The 22,433-nt window shown below is 41.0% G+C and overlaps 1 protein-coding gene across 1 annotated transcript; it reads left to right on the forward strand.

The window, feature by feature from the left end:
* Positions 1 to 10,032: 10,032 nt before the first annotated feature.
* Positions 10,033 to 17,739, forward strand: LOC104150439 (photoreceptor outer segment membrane glycoprotein 2). The gene is made up of 3 exons (XM_009684694.2): positions 10,033 to 10,613; positions 15,280 to 15,526; positions 16,961 to 17,739. The coding sequence occupies exons 1-3, from the start codon at positions 10,033 to 10,035 to the stop codon at positions 17,225 to 17,227; spliced, it is 1,095 nt and encodes a 364-aa protein (XP_009682989.1). The 3' UTR covers positions 17,228 to 17,739.
* Positions 17,740 to 22,433: the final 4,694 nt, after the last annotated feature.

A 22,433-nucleotide genomic window follows, 5' to 3' on the forward strand; every position in this document is an offset into this window, starting at 1 on the left:
TAGCAAGATGCACAGACTTAATAAATATTCATTTCCAAGAGATGACAAATTCGTAGGTATGATTAGTCAGTAAATGAACAGCCACCAAATCCTAGAATGTACTGAAAGTTATACATAATTAAATATATAAATGGAGGTGGAAACAGTGCTCTCAGTGAAGACTAGAAAGGAAAACGCATTTTAGAGGCTCACATTTCAGGCAAAAGCATTGAGTAGAAGAGGTACTGACTAAAGATAGAACATTGCTTATTAAGGTCAGTAGATGAGTAAACAGATATCCAGTTCACAGCAAATAAAGATTCACAGGGAGCAGGATGGAAGAGACCTCGAGACATCTAGTTCAGCCCTTTTCCCAAGGTAGCAGCAACTGGCCTTGCAACATGCCTGCCAGTGTTTCTTGACTTTCTCTAAAAAGAGCTCTGTTGATGGAAATTCAGCAGTTTCCTAGGCAATCCGTTTCACTTTTTCACTATTCTCACTAAAAGGAAGATTTCCTAAACGTAACATAAATCTCTCCTTTAGTAATTTAAGCCCATTATTTCTCCTCCTATAACCAAAGCAATTTATTCCCTTCCTCTGCGCAGCTACATTGGAAGTATTCAAATGCTATTTCCACATCTCACCATCAGTCTTCTCTACACTAAAAAAGACCATTTCATTTAGTTTTTCTTCCTAGATCATGATTTGTAGACACAGAGTTTCACATAACCATGAAGTCACCAGTGCAATAACAGAGGGAACTTGGATATTTTTCAGAGGAGCTGTAAAGGCTCTGTGGCTGCTTGCAATCATTGCTTCAGAAACTTTGCCAGTCTCTTTTTTGTAACTGTTTCTTTGTAACTGTTTGGTTTTTTTTAATGTATCTTTTTAAAAGAATCTCAGATTCCCTAAAAGTAGGTATCCTAAATTGTTCAGTTCTAATAATACCGGAAGAGTGAAAAATGACACTAACAGAAGATTTGTAATAAGGTGAGACCAAGGAAATGTCCTAATTTGTACGGAAGGTGCGGTAACTTTGAGGAGATATTTGAGAGTAGTTGTCTGTACTGCTAGGGGAAGAAGCATTGACTGGCAATACAATGCACTAAAATTATTGATGCTGTGACATGTGAAACAGAAAAAGAAAATGTCACCTCTTTATGTAAAGGGATTTTTGCGGGGAGCCCTCACAATACCTGTATAATTCCATTTCCTGATGGTTGGCTTGTGACGTTACAGTAGCTAGTAAGTAAGATGCGAAGGTGGAAAGCAAGACTGCTGCGTGGTCTGATTATCCACAATGTAAAAATGAATTCTGGTCTTCAGAAAAAAGTTACAGCTGACATGGAAGTTTTAGCTTACCAAGATTTAAAATACAGGTTCAATTTCCAGCTCTACCATAGACTGCTGGTCTGATTTTAAAGTGAACACACTCTTTCTGTGCCTTAGTTTTCCATTTGTAATGACTCACCACGAGTCAGGAGTGGATGACTCAGAGGTTAGGGACAGTATAGCTAGTATGGACTGGAATCAGAGCAAGCCTGACTGCTACGTGCACGGTAGTTCCCTGGATGTATAGGAGCCCTGAAGATGAGCAGTATGTGTGCTGTGCAATTTATGCAAGTCTGCTACAATTTCCCTTTTACTTAAGACTGGCTTCTGCGTCCATATTGTTACAACCCTTAAACAGCTGAAAAATGAAAATTATAGTACAACTGGCTTTGTTTGCAATACACTTTGTGGTATTCTAGAGTACTAACGGGGTTCCTTTAAGTTAGTGTCCATTGCCTCCTGCCTTTGAGTGTTGGTATCACCTTTATACTCCCTCTGCCATCTCTCCCATTCCATAAGAATTTCAAATGTTTAATCTAACTTAGATATCCTCTTCTACCCACAACACTAATCATCTAAAAATCACTATACTTCCTTACTAACAAGTTCAAAAATGTAACGGAGAGTTGAATTATCTGTCTAATAACTTAAGCCTATCAGGAGCTGTCATGTGGTTTACAATTTTACAAAGGCCCAAAAAAGGCTGATGGTCTAAATACCCTTTTTTATAGCCTCTCCCCATTAACATATATCTGTGAATAGCTTTTCCTGAACATGGTCTCTCCCTTTGAAGCTCTTGCATTTTGAAGAAAGATCGTATAGTATCTGCTTGTGCTGAACTTACTTATCCAGTGGCCTCTGGTTTTAGTCCATTTAGTCTGGTTTTACTCCAAAATCTCTTACTAACCATTACCACTTGCATTAAATAAAAGAATAAATGGAAAACTATTAAAATATCAGAATAAAACTTTAATTTCTGGAAACCACATGTAAAATACAATTTTGTAGCAAGTATCATTCAAAGTAGGTGTGTAACTAGGCTACTTTATAACACATCTGTCCTTGTGGAGTTATACATGAATAGTATTAAGCAGATAAATGATTACCCAAACATGTATTAAACTTATTTCTTTCAGATCCAAAGCCACAGTACAGCAATCTCCACTACTAGTAGGGAAGTATGTATTTTCTTTCTACACCACTGGGTGATTGATGGCAGATACACGTGTGCAAACAGTCCTGCTGACCTACAAAATGCTTCTCTGTCATTATGGTCTTGGTGTGCAGACTTCCCAGCAGGTCTGTAATAAAGTGCAGCGTGGTTAGTTATAGATGGCCATAAATCAAAACTGATTTCTGAATAATTCAACTCTGAATACTAACTTTGCAATTGAAACCATTTTCCAATAAGAGACAGAACAAAGAATATGGGTAGCATTGGCCTCTAGTTGCATCAAGGTTGGATTTAAGTTATTTCTTAAAATGATGCAGCCTAAGCTTCCACTAGCTGTTTGAATGACCTCTGATCTGTAGCTCAAATAAAAGCAGGCTTCTTACCTGGCATGGTAGAGAAAGCTACATACAGCAGCACTGCCATCTTCTGCTTGCTGTCTTTCAGTGTGTGGAAGTACTAGATTCACATTGCAAAGCAACAACAGGGAAGATGCACTCTTTCTTCTATGAGTAGTAGGTCTGAGGCAAAAACATTTTCTGATGCTTAAGGATAATATATGTCTAGATTTCCACAGATATTTTATTTTTTTCATATGGTATAATTTTCATATAATATAAATTTTATCTGGGCAGAAAAAAGAACTTTGACTGAGACATTTGTCCAGCATTTATAATGTACCACATCCCAGACTGAGCAAGAGCTCAAAAATCCCAGGCCAATTTGTACATTTGCGTACAGTGTATGTGTACAGATCAAAGCTATGGAGCATACTCAACATGTATAATACCTTCTTTGCGGTCAGCACATGCACGGCAGGTCCAAAGCATGACTGGTCAGTGTGCATACGACAAAATCAATGCAGTTGGGTATATCTGAGCACATGCAAGCATTTGTGTAGCCCATATGCAACAGGCCCAAGAGGTCCCAGATGCTCTTGATCTGAATATGCTTCTGATCTGAAGTTTTGTGGTTGTGCTGTAGATCAGCACATACACACAACAGAAAATTGGAAGTGCTACTTCAGATACTTTCTTTGGAAGAGAAATTATATTTTTCTAAACTGAAGGCTCCATGCGACTGCCCCCCCCCCCACACACACACACTTCAAGGGAGCACCTCTGCATAAGTTTGCCATGCTGTACTAGACTGTGCGTTGTTGGACGGACCTTTCAGCATAAACATTAGCTACGAGTTTAATTGTATCAGAAAAAATCAAAAAGGGAAGAGAATTCCACTGTATGACTTTAACCTGTTGGGACATGTTCTTGGGGATTTTCATCCCATGGAAGAACACAGTGACACTGGGAATTGTGGGCATCCTAGAACTAACAAAGACCTTACAAAATACTGCAGGAATAGTCTCTGTTGCTTACTAGCCCAAGCCTTAGGAGGTAAAAGAGTAAATGAAGTTGCCATAAATCCAGTTTGTCAGTGAGGTCTCAGCTCACGCTCAGTTAATTGGCCTGTTTTGCAGGATTTAACCTGGTGGCATAAGAACCTTGAAATAAATCTCTTAGCTACGATTAGAGATGCAAGAGAGATTAGAACGGGCAGGAGAGTTGAAGTCTTTTTCTTTGTCTCCATTGGCGGGTCAGTGTAAAGACAGAAGAACTACACAGTCATCTGGAAATCAGTACCTGAATCTTCCTCAGGATGCATGATCCAGGTATTTTCTCCCCTGTACTCAACAAGGTACCCGCTTTGAGATCTTACTTGGTCCTCTGAATCAGGTTAGTGGTTTCTTTTACAGTAAGTTGTAGATAGGAGTGTTTCGCTAAGCAGATTTTAGAAAAGTTGGTGAGATAAGATATGGTTGTTTTAGGACAAATTTGCAAGCCAAATTTCTTGGGACAATTTGCATACAGTAAGTACCTTTTATAAACAAATAAATAGCGGTGGAATATCTTGTTCTCTGCGGTTAGTGGATAATAGTGGAATACATAAGTGACATCCTGAAAGCAAAAAGCTACAGTACGCTGAAGGAAGCCCTGTGTTTGAAGTGTGCTTAGATTAGATAAGCTTGAGAACAGTATAGATAATATGGGAGAGATTTCCATATTTATTGGGCTTCTTCTGTTGAAAGGAATATTTCTCTTCTTGCTCTCCATAGCTGGGGAAAAAATGTCTGCATGGGTACGCTTCATAATTGTGGAGTCGCTCATATGCAACAGTGATGTGCGTCTCCAAGAGCTCAGGTAAATGTGCTAGTTCCACAGAACTACTAGGAGCATTTGTGGTTTTACAGTAGTTGCACTTGCAAATATAAATTAGAGAGGAACAGATACATATCATGAAGTAAGACAATGCTGCTTTTAGCTCATAATTGCACTTCAGTTCTTCAAGCTGGAAGACCTCTCTCCATGATGCTCCAAAAAATGCTACTACAAGGCAGTGTGGATGTTGCAGTCTATCTTAAGCTAATAAATATATTCAGAATTTCATTGAACAGTTAGGGAAAGAATAACATTACCGTGTATTTACAAAAATCATTATAATGGGAAGAGAATCTTCTCACTACCTAAAATAAATTCTGTAAACTGAAAACTAAGCATAGAAACAAATAATCTCAAGAGAAATATCCACATAGAAGCAGGGAACACTTGACCTTCTGCCTAGCGTTGCCTGCAGACCGCTTGTCAGGAGCAGAGTAGGCAAGTTGTCTTCCATCCCAGATTTGATGCACTTGAGAAGTACAGTTGTCCCCAAGATCTGCTGTGCAAGCCGACGTATATCAGCGGCACCCAGGCTCAGTCAACGAGTCGTCACTGCACTGCCGCAACCAGTCGTTCCCTCGCTTTCCTTTGGCGGTATGGCTCACATAGAAGACCTTATTCTGGGCAGATTCTCTGTTGTGGGAGGTCTGCAGCATGGGTCAGATGAATATGAATATTCCATGAATCTGGTCTTCTAGCAAAAACAAAAAATGTACCAAGGAAGCTGGAAATAGTTTGTAACAATCATTGGAGGCAAGGAGTTACTAAGGGAGTTGCTCTTCAATATGAATTTCAGGATTTTTATTTTAAACAGACGAAAGAAATGACTGAGAATGGGAGAGGGAGCCGTACCACAATAGCTATATGAGACTGAATGTATCCCTCTTCATGCAATTGAACTTCACATTTCTTTGTGGCTAGAATAATATGACAGACACTCTTACATTTACTTATTTCAAAATGAAAGAAGTATCAAATATTGAGTATTTCAAAATGAAAAACGCATCTTGAGTAGATCAATGCTAAGTAAAGGGAGAACTGTTTGGAAATTTTGTTCAAATGCTAAAGCAAAAGATGTTTCGCAAGTGCGTTCTCAGTGCCACCAGAATTACACGGGTTCCTAACACTTCAGTGGCGTTTTGCAAATACGAACACATATTTCATAGAAATGAACAGTGGGTGATGCATTCGCATACGCTGGCCATTGAATGTAAACTGCATATTGGCAGCCAGGAAATTTCAGAACAACAGATCCTCTCTGTTGTGTTCACTGAGACCTGAGTATCAGGGACAAATAAACCTATTTGCAGCAGCCACGTACAGCTATTTAAGTTCAAGTCATGAACTGCTTAACTGGGGAAGCTGTCAAAGCTACTGTCACCAGACTTAGCAGATAGGCTGTCAGCTGAGCTCATATGGAGGCTTTCTTCTGTGCCAGCTATGATCCTTTCAAATGAGGGCTGAAGTATACTGTTGAGAAGTGGCGTGAAGAAAACCTTGTCATTTTACACATGACTGTTCTCTGGACTTTCTTCTCCAGAGCTGCCTACCGAGAATCAATATTTCATCATGATAATCAATACGATTATCACAATATGATCACGATCAATAGTCAACCATAACTGATAATCAGCCTTAATAATTATTAAAAATTACTCCCTGCTTTTAAAGTCAAAGAGTGCTGCTGGCCTAAAGTCAAAGAGTGCTGCTGACCTTTGGAAATGAGGCTAGTAAGAAAAATGCTGTGCATTTTGCACAATATTCTATATACTGTTCTGGGTATTGTACAAGTGATACACAGAGATGAATAATTTTCAGGGAAATCAGTTTCCTCACTAGCTAAATACAGCAGAAAATAAATGCAGCATGAATAAATTAGATTTCATAGGCATTAAAATGTGTTAATATTCAAGAGCATGAAGACATCTAACCGTATCCTAAAATGAATAGAGCAGCCTATTCCATGTCTGCACAGATACAGTTCATTCCTTCTCACATCTACAGACGAAGACATGGCGATATCGTTACCTTTTTAAACTGCACTCCACAGCAATCTGCTTGCCCGGCGCTAAGCTTCACTGCAGCTGTGGATCCTTAGTGAGCAGTGTGTAGCCCTGCTCCTGCAGGGCCTGTCTGCAGATGGGTTTCATGCTGTTTCGGATGATACCAGTCTTATTCAGATAAAGTTAAGTAGTAGAGCCCACTAGCTTAAAAGCAATTATACATGAATAAAGCTGCTTATACTACTTTATTTCTCCAAATTTACAAGATTATGTTTTACTGCTTATAAAAGACATTGTATTAATAGAATTGCATCAAAAAGATGGCTGCACAATCATATCAACATATATTTATAAATTATAAAATCAGTCTAATGAAAATTACTGTGTTAGTACAAAACCATGCTTAGAGCAGGTTTTGTGGGGAGGAAAGAAAGAAGGGAGCTCCATATTCTCACACATGTTGAGGAAAGGCAGTCACAAAGGATCAGAAATATTAAAGAAAGGTAAAAATTCATGGTTTGAACCTGGGGCAGCATAGTTCTACAACCACATCATGCACACTAAAAACGCATTCGCCAGCTTTAACAAGTTTTAGTTCTCAGATGTTCTTAGCTGCTCTCTGCCTGCGATTGTGTTATTACTGGAGCGATGCAAAGGAGAAGTTATCCATAGTGATCTAGAGAAGCAAGGTAAAATGAGCTGGGAAAGATCGTATATCTTTTCTTAGACCCACTAATAGCTGGGGAAAAGAAGACAAACTTTGGACCGCTAAGTCCTCCTTCCCGTGACAAACTTTGAAATCACAAATTCGAAACTGTGCGTGCATGCGTGGCTGTGGGAAGTCCCCCTGCATTATGTCCAGCAGGGTGATCTTTGGAGAAAAAAATAAAAGGATCTGTGGATCAGATGGGAGAGTTAGGGAAGAGGAGATAATTCCTTCTCCCTCTGAGGAAGAGAGATAGACACAGGTAATTATCAGCCGTGAGTCGCCCTGGGGGGTTAGCAGGCAGCGGGGCATGGGGGAAAGTGCAACACGCCAATCTCTCTCTCAGGTCCATGGTTTTTAGTTATGAGCTTTAGTCCTAGGCGTCCTTTTGTAGGTTTTCATTGAGAAATATCTGTTTTATGAAAATATTCTCGAATTAATAGGATTTTTCAGTTCTTTTGGCAGCCTTTGAGTGCTTTGGAAATGAATGTGACAAACTGCTTAAAGTATCGCATCCTGATACTTTGGAACAGTAAATTAAAAATCTCCAGAGACAGCGTACCAGGCAGGGCCAAAGGACCTCTAGCAGGCAGAAGCAGTAATGACAGTTGTAATCAATTTAGGAATAAATCCAGCTACGTCTGGGAGGCAGCAGCAATGCTGGAAGAGAGCCCAGCTGCGCTAGCAGTCAGTACAACGGAGCGACCTCCGGGCTTGTCCCGCGCTAAACACACTGCCAGGAGCTCACTCCTTGGAGTTACACTCAGGAAGATGAAAGGGAGAGAGGAACAGGCAGGACTAACTACGTTATTAATAGGAGTACAGAAGTGGGAGTCAGAAAACTGAAAGAGGGATGGGAGAAGAAAGGCAAGGCAGCTGAGAATTTAGATGAAAGTGTTGACTGCTTGAAAGATCGGTGTTCATCCACACAACAGCCTGGGCTAAGAAACAAACTTTTTTTTTTCTTTTTTATTCAAATTCATCTACAGAGAGAATTTAGGCAGATGTTACTTCAGGTTGAATAACACTTCTCACACCTAAGTTATTAAAACCCTGTTCAGCAGGAAGTATTGTGGAGCTTTGAATGACAAGTTATTAGGGTCTGAATTTTAGATTTCATTCAAAAATAATTCAATGTAGAAAGGAGAGTACTGTTAATGAGGGAAGAGCAGGTTTATCAAAAGTAAGATAGTAAAATACACAGGATAAAAATTCCCAAACACACGAGTAGCTCCCTGTCATTGTTCAAATGGTTGCCCCCCTAAAGAAATATTTTGATGTCCCTTAGATTGTAGAGTCTTCCTCAGATAGGTGAATGGAAACAGTTTCAATGAACTGTGAAGAAGACCAGGTTATTAGGGAAAATGCAACCAGGAGCAATTTTTAGGATTTTGACAGCAATATGGGGGACTTGGGGGTGGGGGGAAGCCTATAGATGGTATGAGGGATGTAATAAGACATGATTGTCACGGTTCTCAAGAGACAGAGAAAGAGCAAACAACTTTAGCTGCAGAAGCAGAGGTTAAGATAGTGATGTCACCATGTCCGAGGGATTAAATAGACCTCATTTAATATCTTATGTCATTCCAAACATCAGTTTTTAATAAGAACCTTCAGAAAGGAAGGAAGAACAGTCAGAGAAAACAAATAGAGCATCTTAAACTGTTGATTTCTTTTTGTGTTTGGAAGATCGTTTTACTTTTTTCTCGAGTGGCGTGTTACTTGACATAAAAACAGCAGTGCCTTTATGCCAGATCAAGCTGAAAAAAGGAGGATGTGGAGGATGGAGATTTGTTCCGGTGATATATTCAGATCATAGCACGAAGAAACTATGTGCTAGCTATTCCACAGGATAACAAAATTTTGATAATATTTTCTACAAAACCAACACAGTAATTAATAGTATCTCTATAACCACACTCAGTTTCCGCTTCAGAGTGATCATATCCTAATAGTACATCATAAGTGTAGTCAGCAGTCTGCTTTTTGCTAGTGAAATAGTGTTTTCACTGCACACTATCAGTTGAATGTCTAAAACCACCCAGAGCATACTGTGTTTCTGATGCTATTTTTAGATTTTTTTCCACATGGAAAAAAGGCTTATGTGATTATGCTGTATGTGTCTGCCTGTTGGTCCTGCTTAATAACTTTTGAACCCAAATCTGACCACGATGTAGAAATCTAAGAATGATTGATCCCTACAACCATCAAGAAAACACACACGACCTGTAGAGGTGCGTACTTCTATCAGTCTCCCAGAGGGAAAGACAGCAGATCAGCTCACGTCTACTAGACATCAGAAAATCTGCACAGACAGTTGTTCTCAGGAGAAAAATCCATAGGGTTAATTGTGTCACTTGCTTATAATTGCTCTAGTCAGTCTTTGGAACTATGATTTTAAGAGATTTCTATTGTACAAAATTTAAACAGGTGCTGGGACGCTCTCCTAGCAGGTCTCAGAGTGCGTGAAGAAATTCTCTGTAGGCTCTATAAATATCCAGTCAAACAGACAGTAATCTCCCCCTCTCTCTTCACAGATTTCTACTGCATGCCTTGGATATATGCTCCTAAGCAGCTTACGAGCTTTCCTTGACCTACGCTTCTTTTCTTAATGCTGATCTGACTATGGCTGTCCTCAAAGTAAAATTCACCAAAACGAAGAGGGACAAATTGGCTCAGATCCTATGGATCCTCAACTGGGTTTCTGTTGTGAGCGGGATCATTCTCTTCAGTCTTGGCCTCTTTTTGAAAATAGAGATCAAGAAGCGCAATGAAGTGATGGCAAAAGGGGACATTAATTCCCTCCCCAACATGCTGATCTCTGTGGGAGTCATAGCATGTATCATCAACTTCCTGGGTGGCAAAATCTGCTATGACTGCTCAGATGCCAACAAATTCTCTCGTTGGAAACTAGTTATGCTCCCATACATCGTCTGTACCTTCTGTTTCACTTTCTGCATTCTGGTGGGTGCTCTCATGTGCTATGCCATGAGGAATGAGCTGGAAGAGTCTCTCTATCTGGGACTGAGGGATGCCATTAAGTTCTATAAGGACACTGACATACCTGGACGATGTTTTTTAAAGAAAACAGTGGACATGTTACAAATTGGATTCCGATGTTGTGGAAACAGTGGCTTTAGAGATTGGTTTGAAATTCAGTGGGTATCCACTCGTTACCTGAATATGGCTTCCAAAGAAGTTCTGGAGTAAGTAGTTACTAGTCACATGGAAAATCCTATGAAAAAACTCCTTCAAGAAGAATTTGCAATGAACAGAAAGTAAACAACAGCAGAGTCAAAAGATTGTGAGCTGCGTCAGCATTAAAGAGAACATGGCAAAACTGCTTGTTCTTTGTCACCTGAGAAACAAAGTCCAGCAGTGTTTTTCCTCCTTATTAAAATGACACCTTGTGGGTAGAAGATTTATCTCAAAGATCATTCTGAGTAACTCCTGTAACAGGTCTAACCCCAGAGAGAGAATATTTCAGTGAGCATAGACATGCTCACAAACACCCTCATAGTCCGATTAATGTAGACTCTCTTAGCGGATAATGGCAGAAATGACACTTTGTCTAGACCATATACTGCCCCTAAAATGAGGAGTACTGAGGTGGTCAAGCAATGCCAAAAAGTATCCTGCTGCTTAATGCTAGGGTTTTAGCATAGAACTCAAATGGCAAAGTAGATATTCCTGCTGGGCTTTTCTCTCTTAATCAAAAAGTGTAGAATGACCACGCTAACTGCAAAACATGCTAACTACATACACACTCATTTACTAACTTTTTATAGATGTTAAGAAAACAATGGTGTATCTTTCCTTCTTTAACGTGGCAAATCAGCTACCTCAAAATTTCAGTTATGGTGAGCTGATAATGAAAATGAAAAGGACTGTATTATCAACAGATCGCATAGTGAATCCTAAAGAACACTAAACATTGAAAGATCTTTTCCTTTCAGATATTACACCTGGCAAATTCAGTTTCAAACCTCTGTGTTTACACATGAGATACTGCCAACACTGTGTACGCTACGTAACAAAGGAGGAGGAAAAGCCTGAGTTTTGGTTTTTGTGTTGGTGCCTCACAGGATGTAGCAATTGTGAAATGATACACTTAGAAAGAAGAATCTGACAATTCTTACAGAAAATAGAAAAGGTAACAATCACAAGTTTAAACAAGTAACAGACAATCCAGTTTGCAGTAATTCTTCAAAAGCTTAAAAAAGCTGCATTCATGAGAGTCAGGTATATAATTCCTGAGAGCAGACCAGAATAACAACTCCAATCGGAAACACTGTCCAACAGCAAGCAGTGTGGAGCTTCAGCTAGAGAGAGGACTCTTCGGTTTTCCCTCTCCCCATCTCATCATCCAGAAATCACTGAGATGCTAGGTTGTTCATTTCCTGTTATTACTGGTTTTAACTTAGAATGTTTCAACTGAATTGGTTATTAATAGGTTTATTTTTCACTCGATCAAGCAAAAGGAGAAGTTTGGCAGTTTCTCTTCAGTATATAATCAGCAGACAGGAAGAGAATAGACAGGTGGGAGACATGATTGCACCTCTTTTGATGAAGACCTAAAAAAGTGCAGTTGACTTTGGAAGATCAGGTTCACAGAAACGCTTCATGGTTTCCACTTCTACAATTGGCTCAGAACCGAGGTGAATCTTTTCACAGAGCCTCCCAAGAAAGCTTAGCCTCAAAGCATGAAAGCGATAAATGAACACATTCAACTATTACAAATTCACATGCCAGTAAGTTTCAACACGAAGTTACATAGCAAAAGCTGGAATGGCATTTGCCGAGTGTTTTGCTTCCCTGAACTCAAAAATCAGTGATGATAAAGCCAGATTAAGCGAGGCCAAAGATCTTACTTTCACAAAACTTTTAACTTGAAATTGCCATTATTGCAAGGCCTGTTAGAACTGCAAATTCACCAGAGGACAGGACCTTGGAGAACACAGAGCAGAGCCTGACTAGGTCAGTTAGCTATTGCGATAAAGCAGGGTTCAGAACAAGTGTTCTGGAGAAGGAGGTTGGAAAGCAGTAGTGACACAAAGCAGTTGGACTCAAGAGGTGTTTTAAATTCTGGTTCTGCTCTGAAAAGTGACATGGTGATGGAGATTGTCCACAGGAACTTGTAGTAATATCTTATTATAAGGACAAAAGTAAAATATACTGATTTTTATTTCTGTGAGCTGTGTGGAAACAGTAATGTTTTCTCCTGTGTGGTAACAACACTCAGTTATTTTAACCTGCACGGCCACCTCTGCTGTTATTTTGAAAATATACTGTCAGTTAATTTTTGCCCCATGTAGACAAGAGACATCAGCAAAATGTGTGTGAGGCAAGTAATTGAAGTGTAGAATTTCTTTGACAGTGAATAAATCAGGATAATCTCATCTCAATTGCCAATATCAAAGCTAGTGCTGTATAACCAAATTATATTATTGCCAGAATTTGGTAGTGAAACATTTGGTAGGAAATCATTAGGCCTAAAGTCCAGCTTGTTCAGAAAGTTCGGACAGGATGGAGATGGAACCAAGTACTTTTCTTGGCTTCATATTGTAGTATGCCTATTAGTACTCAGTAGATTAACAGTAAAGCAGCTGAGAACTGACATACTGTCGTCTCAGATGGAATCTGCAGAATTAAACTTTCCACCTTTCTTCATAATCCCATTTCCTCCCCTCTTTTCTACATCACCATTGCCAACATCATAATGTGACAACAAACGGAGTCAAGCAACGGGAATGGTGGGAGGATGAGGCAGGTTGTAGCAGTACAGTCCTATGATTGCTTCGGTTAGTTACAAATCATCTTTTCAGAGTCTCAGAAGCAAGTTCTGCCTTACAACGTCTTGATTACTTTGAGTTATGGCAAATCTTGCTCCCTCAGCTTCGTTACTGAGTTCTTTCCAGCTTCTCCTCTAACGATACCAAGTTACAATATCCTTTGATTTGCCACAAGTAGAGGAAGGTGAAAATAACCAAAGTCTGGAAACTGCTCTTGGGGGTAGTAGAAACAAAAATTTAAGAGAATGTGTATTAACCATTCTGGATGCTGTGCGGTATTGGGGCCACCGAAGTATATGGGGCACTCTTTTGGCCAAGTAAAAGCTTCCCTTTCACCATCTTCCTGCCTTCCTTCCCTCCCTCTGTGAGCTTTCTTGTTTTCCTCCCCTAGTCTAGCCTTCCGGTTTGTGTCTCTCTGGCTCCCTTCCCCGTTTCTCTAGTAGCGAGTGGCTTGGCCTATGCCGGTTGCACTGCTTGCCCGCTTAAGTCAGGTTTCAGTGAGTTATTTGGATTCTTTTGCATTCGTCTCATCCTCTTACTGTCAACAGGAGTATGAAAGTCAGGGGAAGCCGAGCTACAAAGTGAAGAGCTAGACTTTAAAAAGGGGGCTCCTAGGTGGGAAACAGCAGATGATCTTCCTGACTTATTTGGAAAGATCTCTGAGGAAGATCTTTTTGACAGAACATAAAACAAAAACAAACAAACAAAGGAAGGAAGGAAGGAAGTTGTTTCCAGCAGGCCCACAGCAATGCAGTGAAGGCAATTATTCTGCCATCCCAGCACAGCTACAAATGCTGAGCTTCCCAGCAGCTTATGTTTCTCCTGAAGGATGCATTTAGTCCCAAAATGCTGGAAGAATACCAGACCCCCAGAGTTACTGCTCCATTAGCATCCTGTGATGACTTCCTTCTCTTTAATTTAGATCTTCTGTAGCAGAACAGGAAAATACCACTTTTATATCTCCTTGAACATTAACTAATGGGGATAAGTTTTGCAAAACAAAAAAAAATCTATTATTAACATATGGTGAAAGCTGGAGAACTAAGAGAAGATTCCCCTTCATATATTCTGGCTCCACAGCAGAGACTACAGGGCTTGGGCTTTGCTAGAACAGTCCTCGGTTCTCATCTTTGGGGTGGTCTCAGGAAGTAAGCCTTTGGCAAGTAGCATGAAAATAAATACATGCTTAGAGGCTACTCCCACAAAGTGCGAGTCTCTCACAACATCTTACAAACTCTCTGACTCCTGGAAAATCCGTTTCTCTGAAGAGCCCGCTTGGACCCAGAAGTTCAGCACAAGGACACAGTAGCTAAAGAGCAGGAGATACAAAGAAAAGGAACATCCAGTATTGAAAAGATCGATTTAGCTCTTCTAGAAACTCTTGATTAATCTGGGACTATGCTTTCTTTCCTTACCATGAACTTTCCTCCCTCCTATTTCTTTATCTTTCTCATTTACCTGCTTGGTTTTTTTTCTGATCCTATAGGGGAGGAAGAGGAAGAATAATTTTTAACAATAAATACACTTAAAAAGAGGAAAACCTCTTCCGAATTAGTCTCAAAACACAGGCCATACCAGCTGTGACACATGGATAAAATGATCCAGAGGCAGCAGGCAATTTCCAGTGGTTTCTGTGACATACAAGATTGTCCTTCCGTTAGCTGCTATCGTTCAGGTGTTCAAAATCACTAATGAAACACAGCATTTCTAGGGCCATAACTTTCGTTAGAGTTCTGCCGCAAAAAACAAATTCTAGAACTGTCTTTAATAATTTTAGTGCAAAAATATCTGGAAAACATCTGGCTCTCCTTCTCCATGACATTGAATTTATGCCTTACATGTACAATACCAAGGACCACATGAGATACTACACTGATACCCACACTTCAGCAAATAAAAAATTTAGCTTTCCTGCAGTGAGCAGCACCTCCCGTCAGAAATATATTCTCCGTTTCCCTTTGTAACGCTGGAGAGGCCTGCATTGCAGCAGACATTCAACGTACCCTTTTCTAAAACAGTATCAACGCTTTTGGCTGCTGCTACCACATTTATAATGCCCAAACTTTCTGTCCTGTTGCAGCCGTCTAAAGAGTAATGTTGATGGAAAGTTCTTGGTGGATGGAGTCCCCTTCAGCTGCTGCAATCCCAGTTCCCCACGGCCCTGTATCCAGCACCAGCTTACAAACAACAGCGCTCACTACAATTACGATTTTCTGACAGAGGAGCTGAATATCTGGGTGAAGGGGTGCAGAGAAGCCCTGCTGGATTACTACACGGCTATTATGCGATCCATTGGTATTGCAGCATTGCTTATCTGGTTGTTTGAGGTAAGTCTCATATGAACAGTCTGTGATGAATTACTTGATCAGAGACTTTGTGCTCCCTAGAATGGAAAATAACCATGGTGCAATGTGCGAGAAGTGCAAGAAGTACCTCAGTAGATAATACCCTGAATACAAGTCTGCAAACACTTGTCTCAGGGCAAGAGTTTAGTACAGACAGCTTCCTCAAAGTCCCCAGAGCAGATGCAAATCTCACTGAAAACAATATCTATTAGAAATTATTCATATTAATTCAGTATATTTACAGAGCTTTTTCAATAGACTGTGGCATAGTCCTTGCCCTGAAGCATTTGCAGGACCAGACACAGGATGATACACGCAGTGACACAACTGCAAGAAAATTAGGGGAGAAGGTATGAGGATTGTTTTAAGTCAATTCTTACAAAGAGTATGAGAAAAGTCAGGCAGGCTTTCAGCTGACCACCATTTTATTTATTTTAAAAACTGAACATAAATATTAACCTCTCAAAACCTCCTTTTAGATACATAGCTTTACCATATAGACAGTATTTGCAAGAATGGAATATGTTTTTAGATGTAGACTAGATATGCTTATTATGCAGTCAAAATGAGCATATCACAGGCAAACATACACACATGTAAAGATGCAGCCTTTCTACTGGAGTCTATAAAGAAAGCTGCCTGGGTAATTTGATCTACATGTAAAGGATCCCAATGGCATGTATTAAAATGCAGTTTTTTTCCTTTTTTAGTAATTATTTTGTTTTTCTGATTATTGTCTACTGCTCTATAATAAATATTAGCACTATATATAAAATATTTCACCACATCAGTCCTCAGGCAGAGCTGCATAGGCAGTGATACCAGAAGCAACAGGCCTTAGGCAGCATTACGAGAAAGCTGTGCTCTCTGTGCTTCCTTAAATGTCGATAAGGTGGGGGCCCGGATCTAGAGTCCAGCAGGACTATGAAAGTGGGGGCTTTTTTCTAAGCTTGGACTTGGCCCTTTACTGTCACAGGTATGTAGGACACAGGAGGCTTAATTCTGATGTAATCATGGTCAATTGAAAAAATTTGATGCACGTTAACAGACCTGGATTTTTTCCTCAATGGCTGCTGGCTCCATTAATGGATCATCAGTTCTGCATCCATTAGTTGTAGCCTCTGAGGCTGCAATATTCCCTAGTAATTCTATGTATTTATGCCGTAATGACATACAAGGGAGACAGTTACCTGAGGAATGGGGATAGAATCAAACCATCTCTCTGTGGTATTTTTCTTTTCAAAACATTTTATTTACTGGGAGACTGGCTGAATATATTTTTGGGTTACAGAATTTGTCTGCTTTACTCAGTATTAATTATTAGGCCTATCAATAAAGAAGTCAGAAAGCTGAATTAGTGGCAGGACTGAGGCTGTAACTCAAACTCTCTGTTTAACCATTAACCTTTTCTTACAGCTCTTCGTACTTATTGGCGTCCGGTACCTACAAACAGCAATGAAGAACGTCCTTCTGCTAGGAGATCTGGAGGGTGAATCCGATGGTTGGTTACTAGAAAACAGCTTTGTGGAAACTGCCAAATACAACATCAACATCATTAAGAACCTTGGCAAAGCCAACCAGATCTCCACCATCTCAGGCATGAATGATCCCAACATTGATGTTTCTAACGCAAACTGTGGCAAAAACAGCTTTATAGGAAAACCTATCCCCGCAACTAGCTAGATACGACATCATTTCTTTGAAGACTTGAGCTTAGCTTTGACACATTACCATCTTACACTTACCAGATATTTCACTGGTGGGGGAAAAAAATAGGGAAAATAAGACAATTGACCAGACTATAGCCTGGAGACAGCTCCAAAGTTGTACTTCTTTGGCTGGACGTATTTTCTTTACTCATTCTCATGAAATCCCTGATTTTCATACACTGCACAAAACAGAATCTTTCAAAAATTTCCCACTTTCTCTCCCTTGCTCACATATTTCTGTCATGGGCTGAATACCTCACACTAGTTATGCAGGAGAGGGCTAGCATACTGCATACCAGAATGTCCTAGATAGGCTGGGTCTACATCTACTGACATACGGATGCGTCTACTACCTACCAACAAACTTTGTCATTATTGTCACAACTGCAGAGATCCAGCAGCAGGGAAATCCTCCAAAGAAATTATTAAATTAGTCTCTCTCTCTGCTTGGATGAAAAGATTCTTCAATAAAAGGCAAAAACTGTGAAATGAAAACATTATTAAAATATGATCCGATTTAGGACAGGGGAAATTTTAACACGTTGCCCAAATCTACATATGCTGAACCTTCTAAAAGAGCTTATTAGCTAGATGAAATTGAGTTGAAGGTAATGAGTTAGCTCTTTACTGTGTATCTCTGAGGGTGTGTGTGCATGAGAGGGAAAGAGAGGGAGAGGGAAAGAGAGGGAGAGGGAAAGAGAGGGAGAGGGAAAGAGAGGGAGAGGGAAAGAGAGGGAGAGGGAAAGAGAGGGAGAGGGAAAGAGAGGGAGAGGGAAAGAGAGGGAGAGGGAAAGAGAGGGAGAGGGAAAGAGAGGGAGAGGGAAAGAGAGGGAGAGGGAAAGAGAGGGAGAGGGAAAGAGAGGGAGAGGGAAAGAGAGGGAGAGGGAAAGAGAGGGAGAGGGAAAGAGAGGGAGAGGGAAAGAGAGGGAGAGGGAAAGAGAGGGAGAGGGAAAGAGAGGGAGAGGGAAAGAGAGGGAGAGGGAAAGAGAGGGAGAGGGAAAGAGAGGGAGAGGGAAAGAGAGGGAGAGGGAGAGGATTTAAACCTCTCAATTTTTTTCCATACTTCAGAGAAAGCCAGCTGTCATACTTCTGAAAATCTGTGGGTAACCCTAAAAGAAGTTCTGCTCAAGAAAACTAATTGAGGCTCATGACAGGATATTAAAATTCTAAGCATCATGTGATGGTAACAAGTCTAAAACCAAGTAAATATTTTCCATAAAACAAATACTGATGATCCCAGATGTTAAAAAGCTCATAATTTCAATAGTACTTATATAGATTCTGGGCCTGGAGTATTAAGGATGATGATCTGGAACCAATGAAGACAGAAAGACACACGGACAGCCGTCCCATCATGTTCCTTGTAGAGCACTCAGAGACTTTATATGTCAATATATCGAGCGAAAGGGTTTCCACACCTAAGACAATTGCAGTTACAGGATGCCTATGACTGTAATTCATCCTTAATAGTATGATTAGAAGCAGATAAACAGAATAGAGAATGCAGATACAGAATAGAGGATAAAGATCAAATAAAACATTTTTACTTTTTACTGTTGTTGAAAATACATTAGGTGGACATACATTTGGACAGCTCACGCACTCCCTGTGTCTAATCACCTGAGTACCAGTAGTAATCGATATCACTGTGATATCCAAAGCAGAACTATTCCTGCTTTTGAAATTGTACAAAAACAACAGTAAAAATTCCTTTACCTGTCCAAACATAATGTTTCCTATGACACTAGAATAAGCAAGAATTATACTGTAAAAATACATTGTGAATAAAGTGTACGACGTAAAAACCTATACTGTAATTCAAGCAGGCTATATGCATAACTGTAATTTCAAACAAAATTTCTCCAGTGCTTAAAATCTTAGGCATATACTTAAGCATGTTAAAAATAAAAGTGGGCAGACTGGGTCTGCCTGTAATAGTAGCCCGTAGCAAATGGCTTGCAAAAAGCTCATAAGAAACAAGACAATTATAAAATAGTTCTTCCCCTGATATACCTTCCTAACTCTGAGAAACCAGCAGCTTGGGAACTTAGCAACAAAGACTGTAGTTGCATCACTGTGTTTTAATAACTCTCAATGGGCTTTGCTTTCATGAATTTGCATGACAATTTTTTAAAAGCCATTCATGTTTTTGATATACAAAAACCTTATGACAATGAGCTTCAAATTCTAATTTTTCACAATTCAATTCTGCATTGTTTGAAGAAGTGCTATCTTTTCTATTTGGCTTCCTGACAACTTAATCTAGTATCCCCTAAATCTTGCTATAAGCCACATTTGTCAGGCAATTCTCATTTAGTTCTTCCATTGCATTCAGGATCTCATAGCTCTATTATAATCCCTCTCAATCCTATCTTTCCTACTTGAAGCAGCAGCTATTTAATCTCTTCTTCTATGGAAGCTGTTTCATAACTTCGATAATTTTTGTCACTCTTCTCCATATATTTTTTTTTAAATTAGTAAAAGTGCACATGTAGAAGACATGGCTACTTCATGAATTAAATAGAGGAAGGTCCTCTGTCCTTTTCTTTTCTGAAGAATTCCTATCACTGTTTCTCTTTCTGATTGTTAATAATATAAAGCCATACTGTGTACCAGGTTTTAGTTTTTGCATACATACATTCATTTGCATTTATCAAAACTGAATTTTCTCTCTTACTACCCAGTCACTAAGTATAAGAGTCTTCTGAAAACATTCACAGTGGATATTTGTTTTTATTGAATATCTTTGTATCACTAGCAGAATTTGCCACTTTATATCTCCCTTAGATCACAGAATCACAGAATCGTTTAGGTTGGATGGGACCTCTGGAGATCATCTAGTCCAACCTCCCTGTTCAAGCAGGGTCACCTAGAGCATATTGCCCAGGGTCACATCCAGACGGGTTTTGAATATCTCCAGCGAAGGAGACTCCACTACCTCTCTGGGCAACCTGTTCCAATGCTCTGTCACCCTCACAGTGAAGAAGTTTTTTCTCAGGTTCAGATGGAACTTCCTGTGGTTCAGTTTCTGCCCGTTGCCTCTTGTCCTGTTGCTGGGCACCACGGAGAAGAGGCTGGCCTCATCCTCTTGACACTCCCCCTTCAGATACTTGTACACATTGATGAGATCCCCTCTCAATCTTCTCTTCTCCAGGCTGAACAGGCCCAGCTCTTGCAGTCTTTCTTCATAGGAGAGGTGCTCCAGCCCTCTAATCATCTTGGTAGCCCTCCGCTAGACTCTGTCCAGGAGTGCCATGTCTCTTTTGTACTGGGGAGCCCAGAACTGGACACAGTACTCCAGGGGAAGCCTCACCAGGGCTAAGTAGAGAGGCAGGATCACCTCCCTCCACCTGCTGGCAACACTCTGCCTAATGCACCCCAGGATCCCATTGGCCTTCTTGGCCACAAGGGCACACTGCTGACTCATGTTTAACTTGTTGTCCACCAGCACTCCCAGGTCCTTCTCGGCAGAGCTACTTTCCAGCAGGTCAACCCCCAGCCTGTCCTGCTGCATGGGATTGTTCCTGCCTAGGTGCAGGACCTTGCACTTGCCTTTGTTGAACTTCATGAGGTTCCTCTCCGCCCACCTCTCCAGCCTGTCCAGGTCCCTCGGAATGGCAGCACAGTCTTCTGGTGTGTGTCAGCCACTCCCCCCAGTTTAGTATCATCAGCAAACTTGCTGAGGGTGCACTCTGTCCCTTCCTCCAGGTCATTGATGAATACATTGAACAAGACTGGACCCAGGACTGACCCCTGGGGGACACCACTAGCCACAGGCCTCCAACTTGACTCTGTGCCATTCACCACAACCCTCTGAGCTCGGCCATCCAGCCAGTTCTCAATCCACCTCACCGTCCACTATCTAGCTCACACTTCCTGAGCTTACCTAGGAGGATGTGATGGGAGACAGTGTCAAAAGCCTTGCTGAAGTCCAGAAAGACAACATCCACTGCTCTGCCCTCATCTACCCAGCCAGTCATTCCGTCATAGAAGGCTATCAGATTGGTCAAGCATGATTTCCCTTTGGTGAAGCCGTGCTGACTCCTCCTGATCACCTTCTTGTCCTCCACATGCTTAGTGAGGACCTCCAGGAGGAGCTGTTCCATCACCTTTCCAGGGATGGAGGTGAGGCTGACAGGCCTGTAGTTTCCTGGCTCCTCCTTCTTGCCCTTTTTGAAGACTGGCGTGACATTGGCTTTCTTCCAGTCCTCAGGCACCTCTCCTGATCTCCAGGACCTTTCAAAGATGATGGAGAGTGGCCTAGCGATAACATCCACCAGCTCCCTCAGCACTCATGGGTGCATCCCATCGGGGCCCATGGATTTATGGATGTCAAGTTTGGACAAAAGATCTCTAACCTGATCCTCCTCAACCAAGGGAGAGTCTTCCTTTCTCCAGACTTCCTCTCTTGTCTCCAAGGTCTGGAATTCCTCAGGACTGGCCTTAGCAGTGAAGACGGAAGCAAAGAAGGCATTCAATAACTCTGCCTTCTCTGTATCCTTTGTCACCAGGGCACCTGCCCCATTCAGCAGCGGGCCCACGTTTTCCCTAGTCTTCCTTTTGCTATTGATGTATTTGAAGAAGGCCTTCTTGTTGTCCTTGACATCCCTTGCCAGATTTAATTCCAACTGGGCCTTAGCCTTCCTTGTCGCATCCCTGCATGCTCTGACAACGTCCCTGTATTCCTCCCAAAGTGGCCTGTCCCCTTTTCCACATTCTGTACACTTCCTTCTTCTGCTGGAGTTTGGCCAGGAGTTCCTTGCTCATCCATGCAGGTCTCCTGCCCACTTTGCTGGACTTCTTCCTCAGAGGGATGCACTGCTCTTGAGCCTGGAGGAGGTGATGCTTGAATATCAACCAGCTTTCTTGGACCCCTCTTCCCTCTAGGGCCCTACCCCAGGAGATTCCCCTAAGTAGGTCCCTGAAGAGGCCAAAGTCAGCTCTCCTGAAGTCCAGCGTTGCAATCCTACCCATTGCCCTGCTCCCTCCTCGTAGGATCCTGAACTCCACCATCTCACGGTCACTGCAGCCAAGGCTGCCCCCAACCTTCACATCTCCAACTAGACCTTCTTTGTTCGTTAGTACAAGGTCTAGCATTGCACCTCTCCTCGTTGGCGTCTCCACCACCTGAGTCAAGAAATTATCATCAATCCTCTGCAGGAACCTCTTTGACTGTTTGT

This window comes from Struthio camelus, chromosome 5 (genome assembly GCF_040807025.1).
Source record: "Struthio camelus isolate bStrCam1 chromosome 5, bStrCam1.hap1, whole genome shotgun sequence".
Taxonomy (NCBI): domain Eukaryota; kingdom Metazoa; phylum Chordata; class Aves; order Struthioniformes; family Struthionidae; genus Struthio; species Struthio camelus.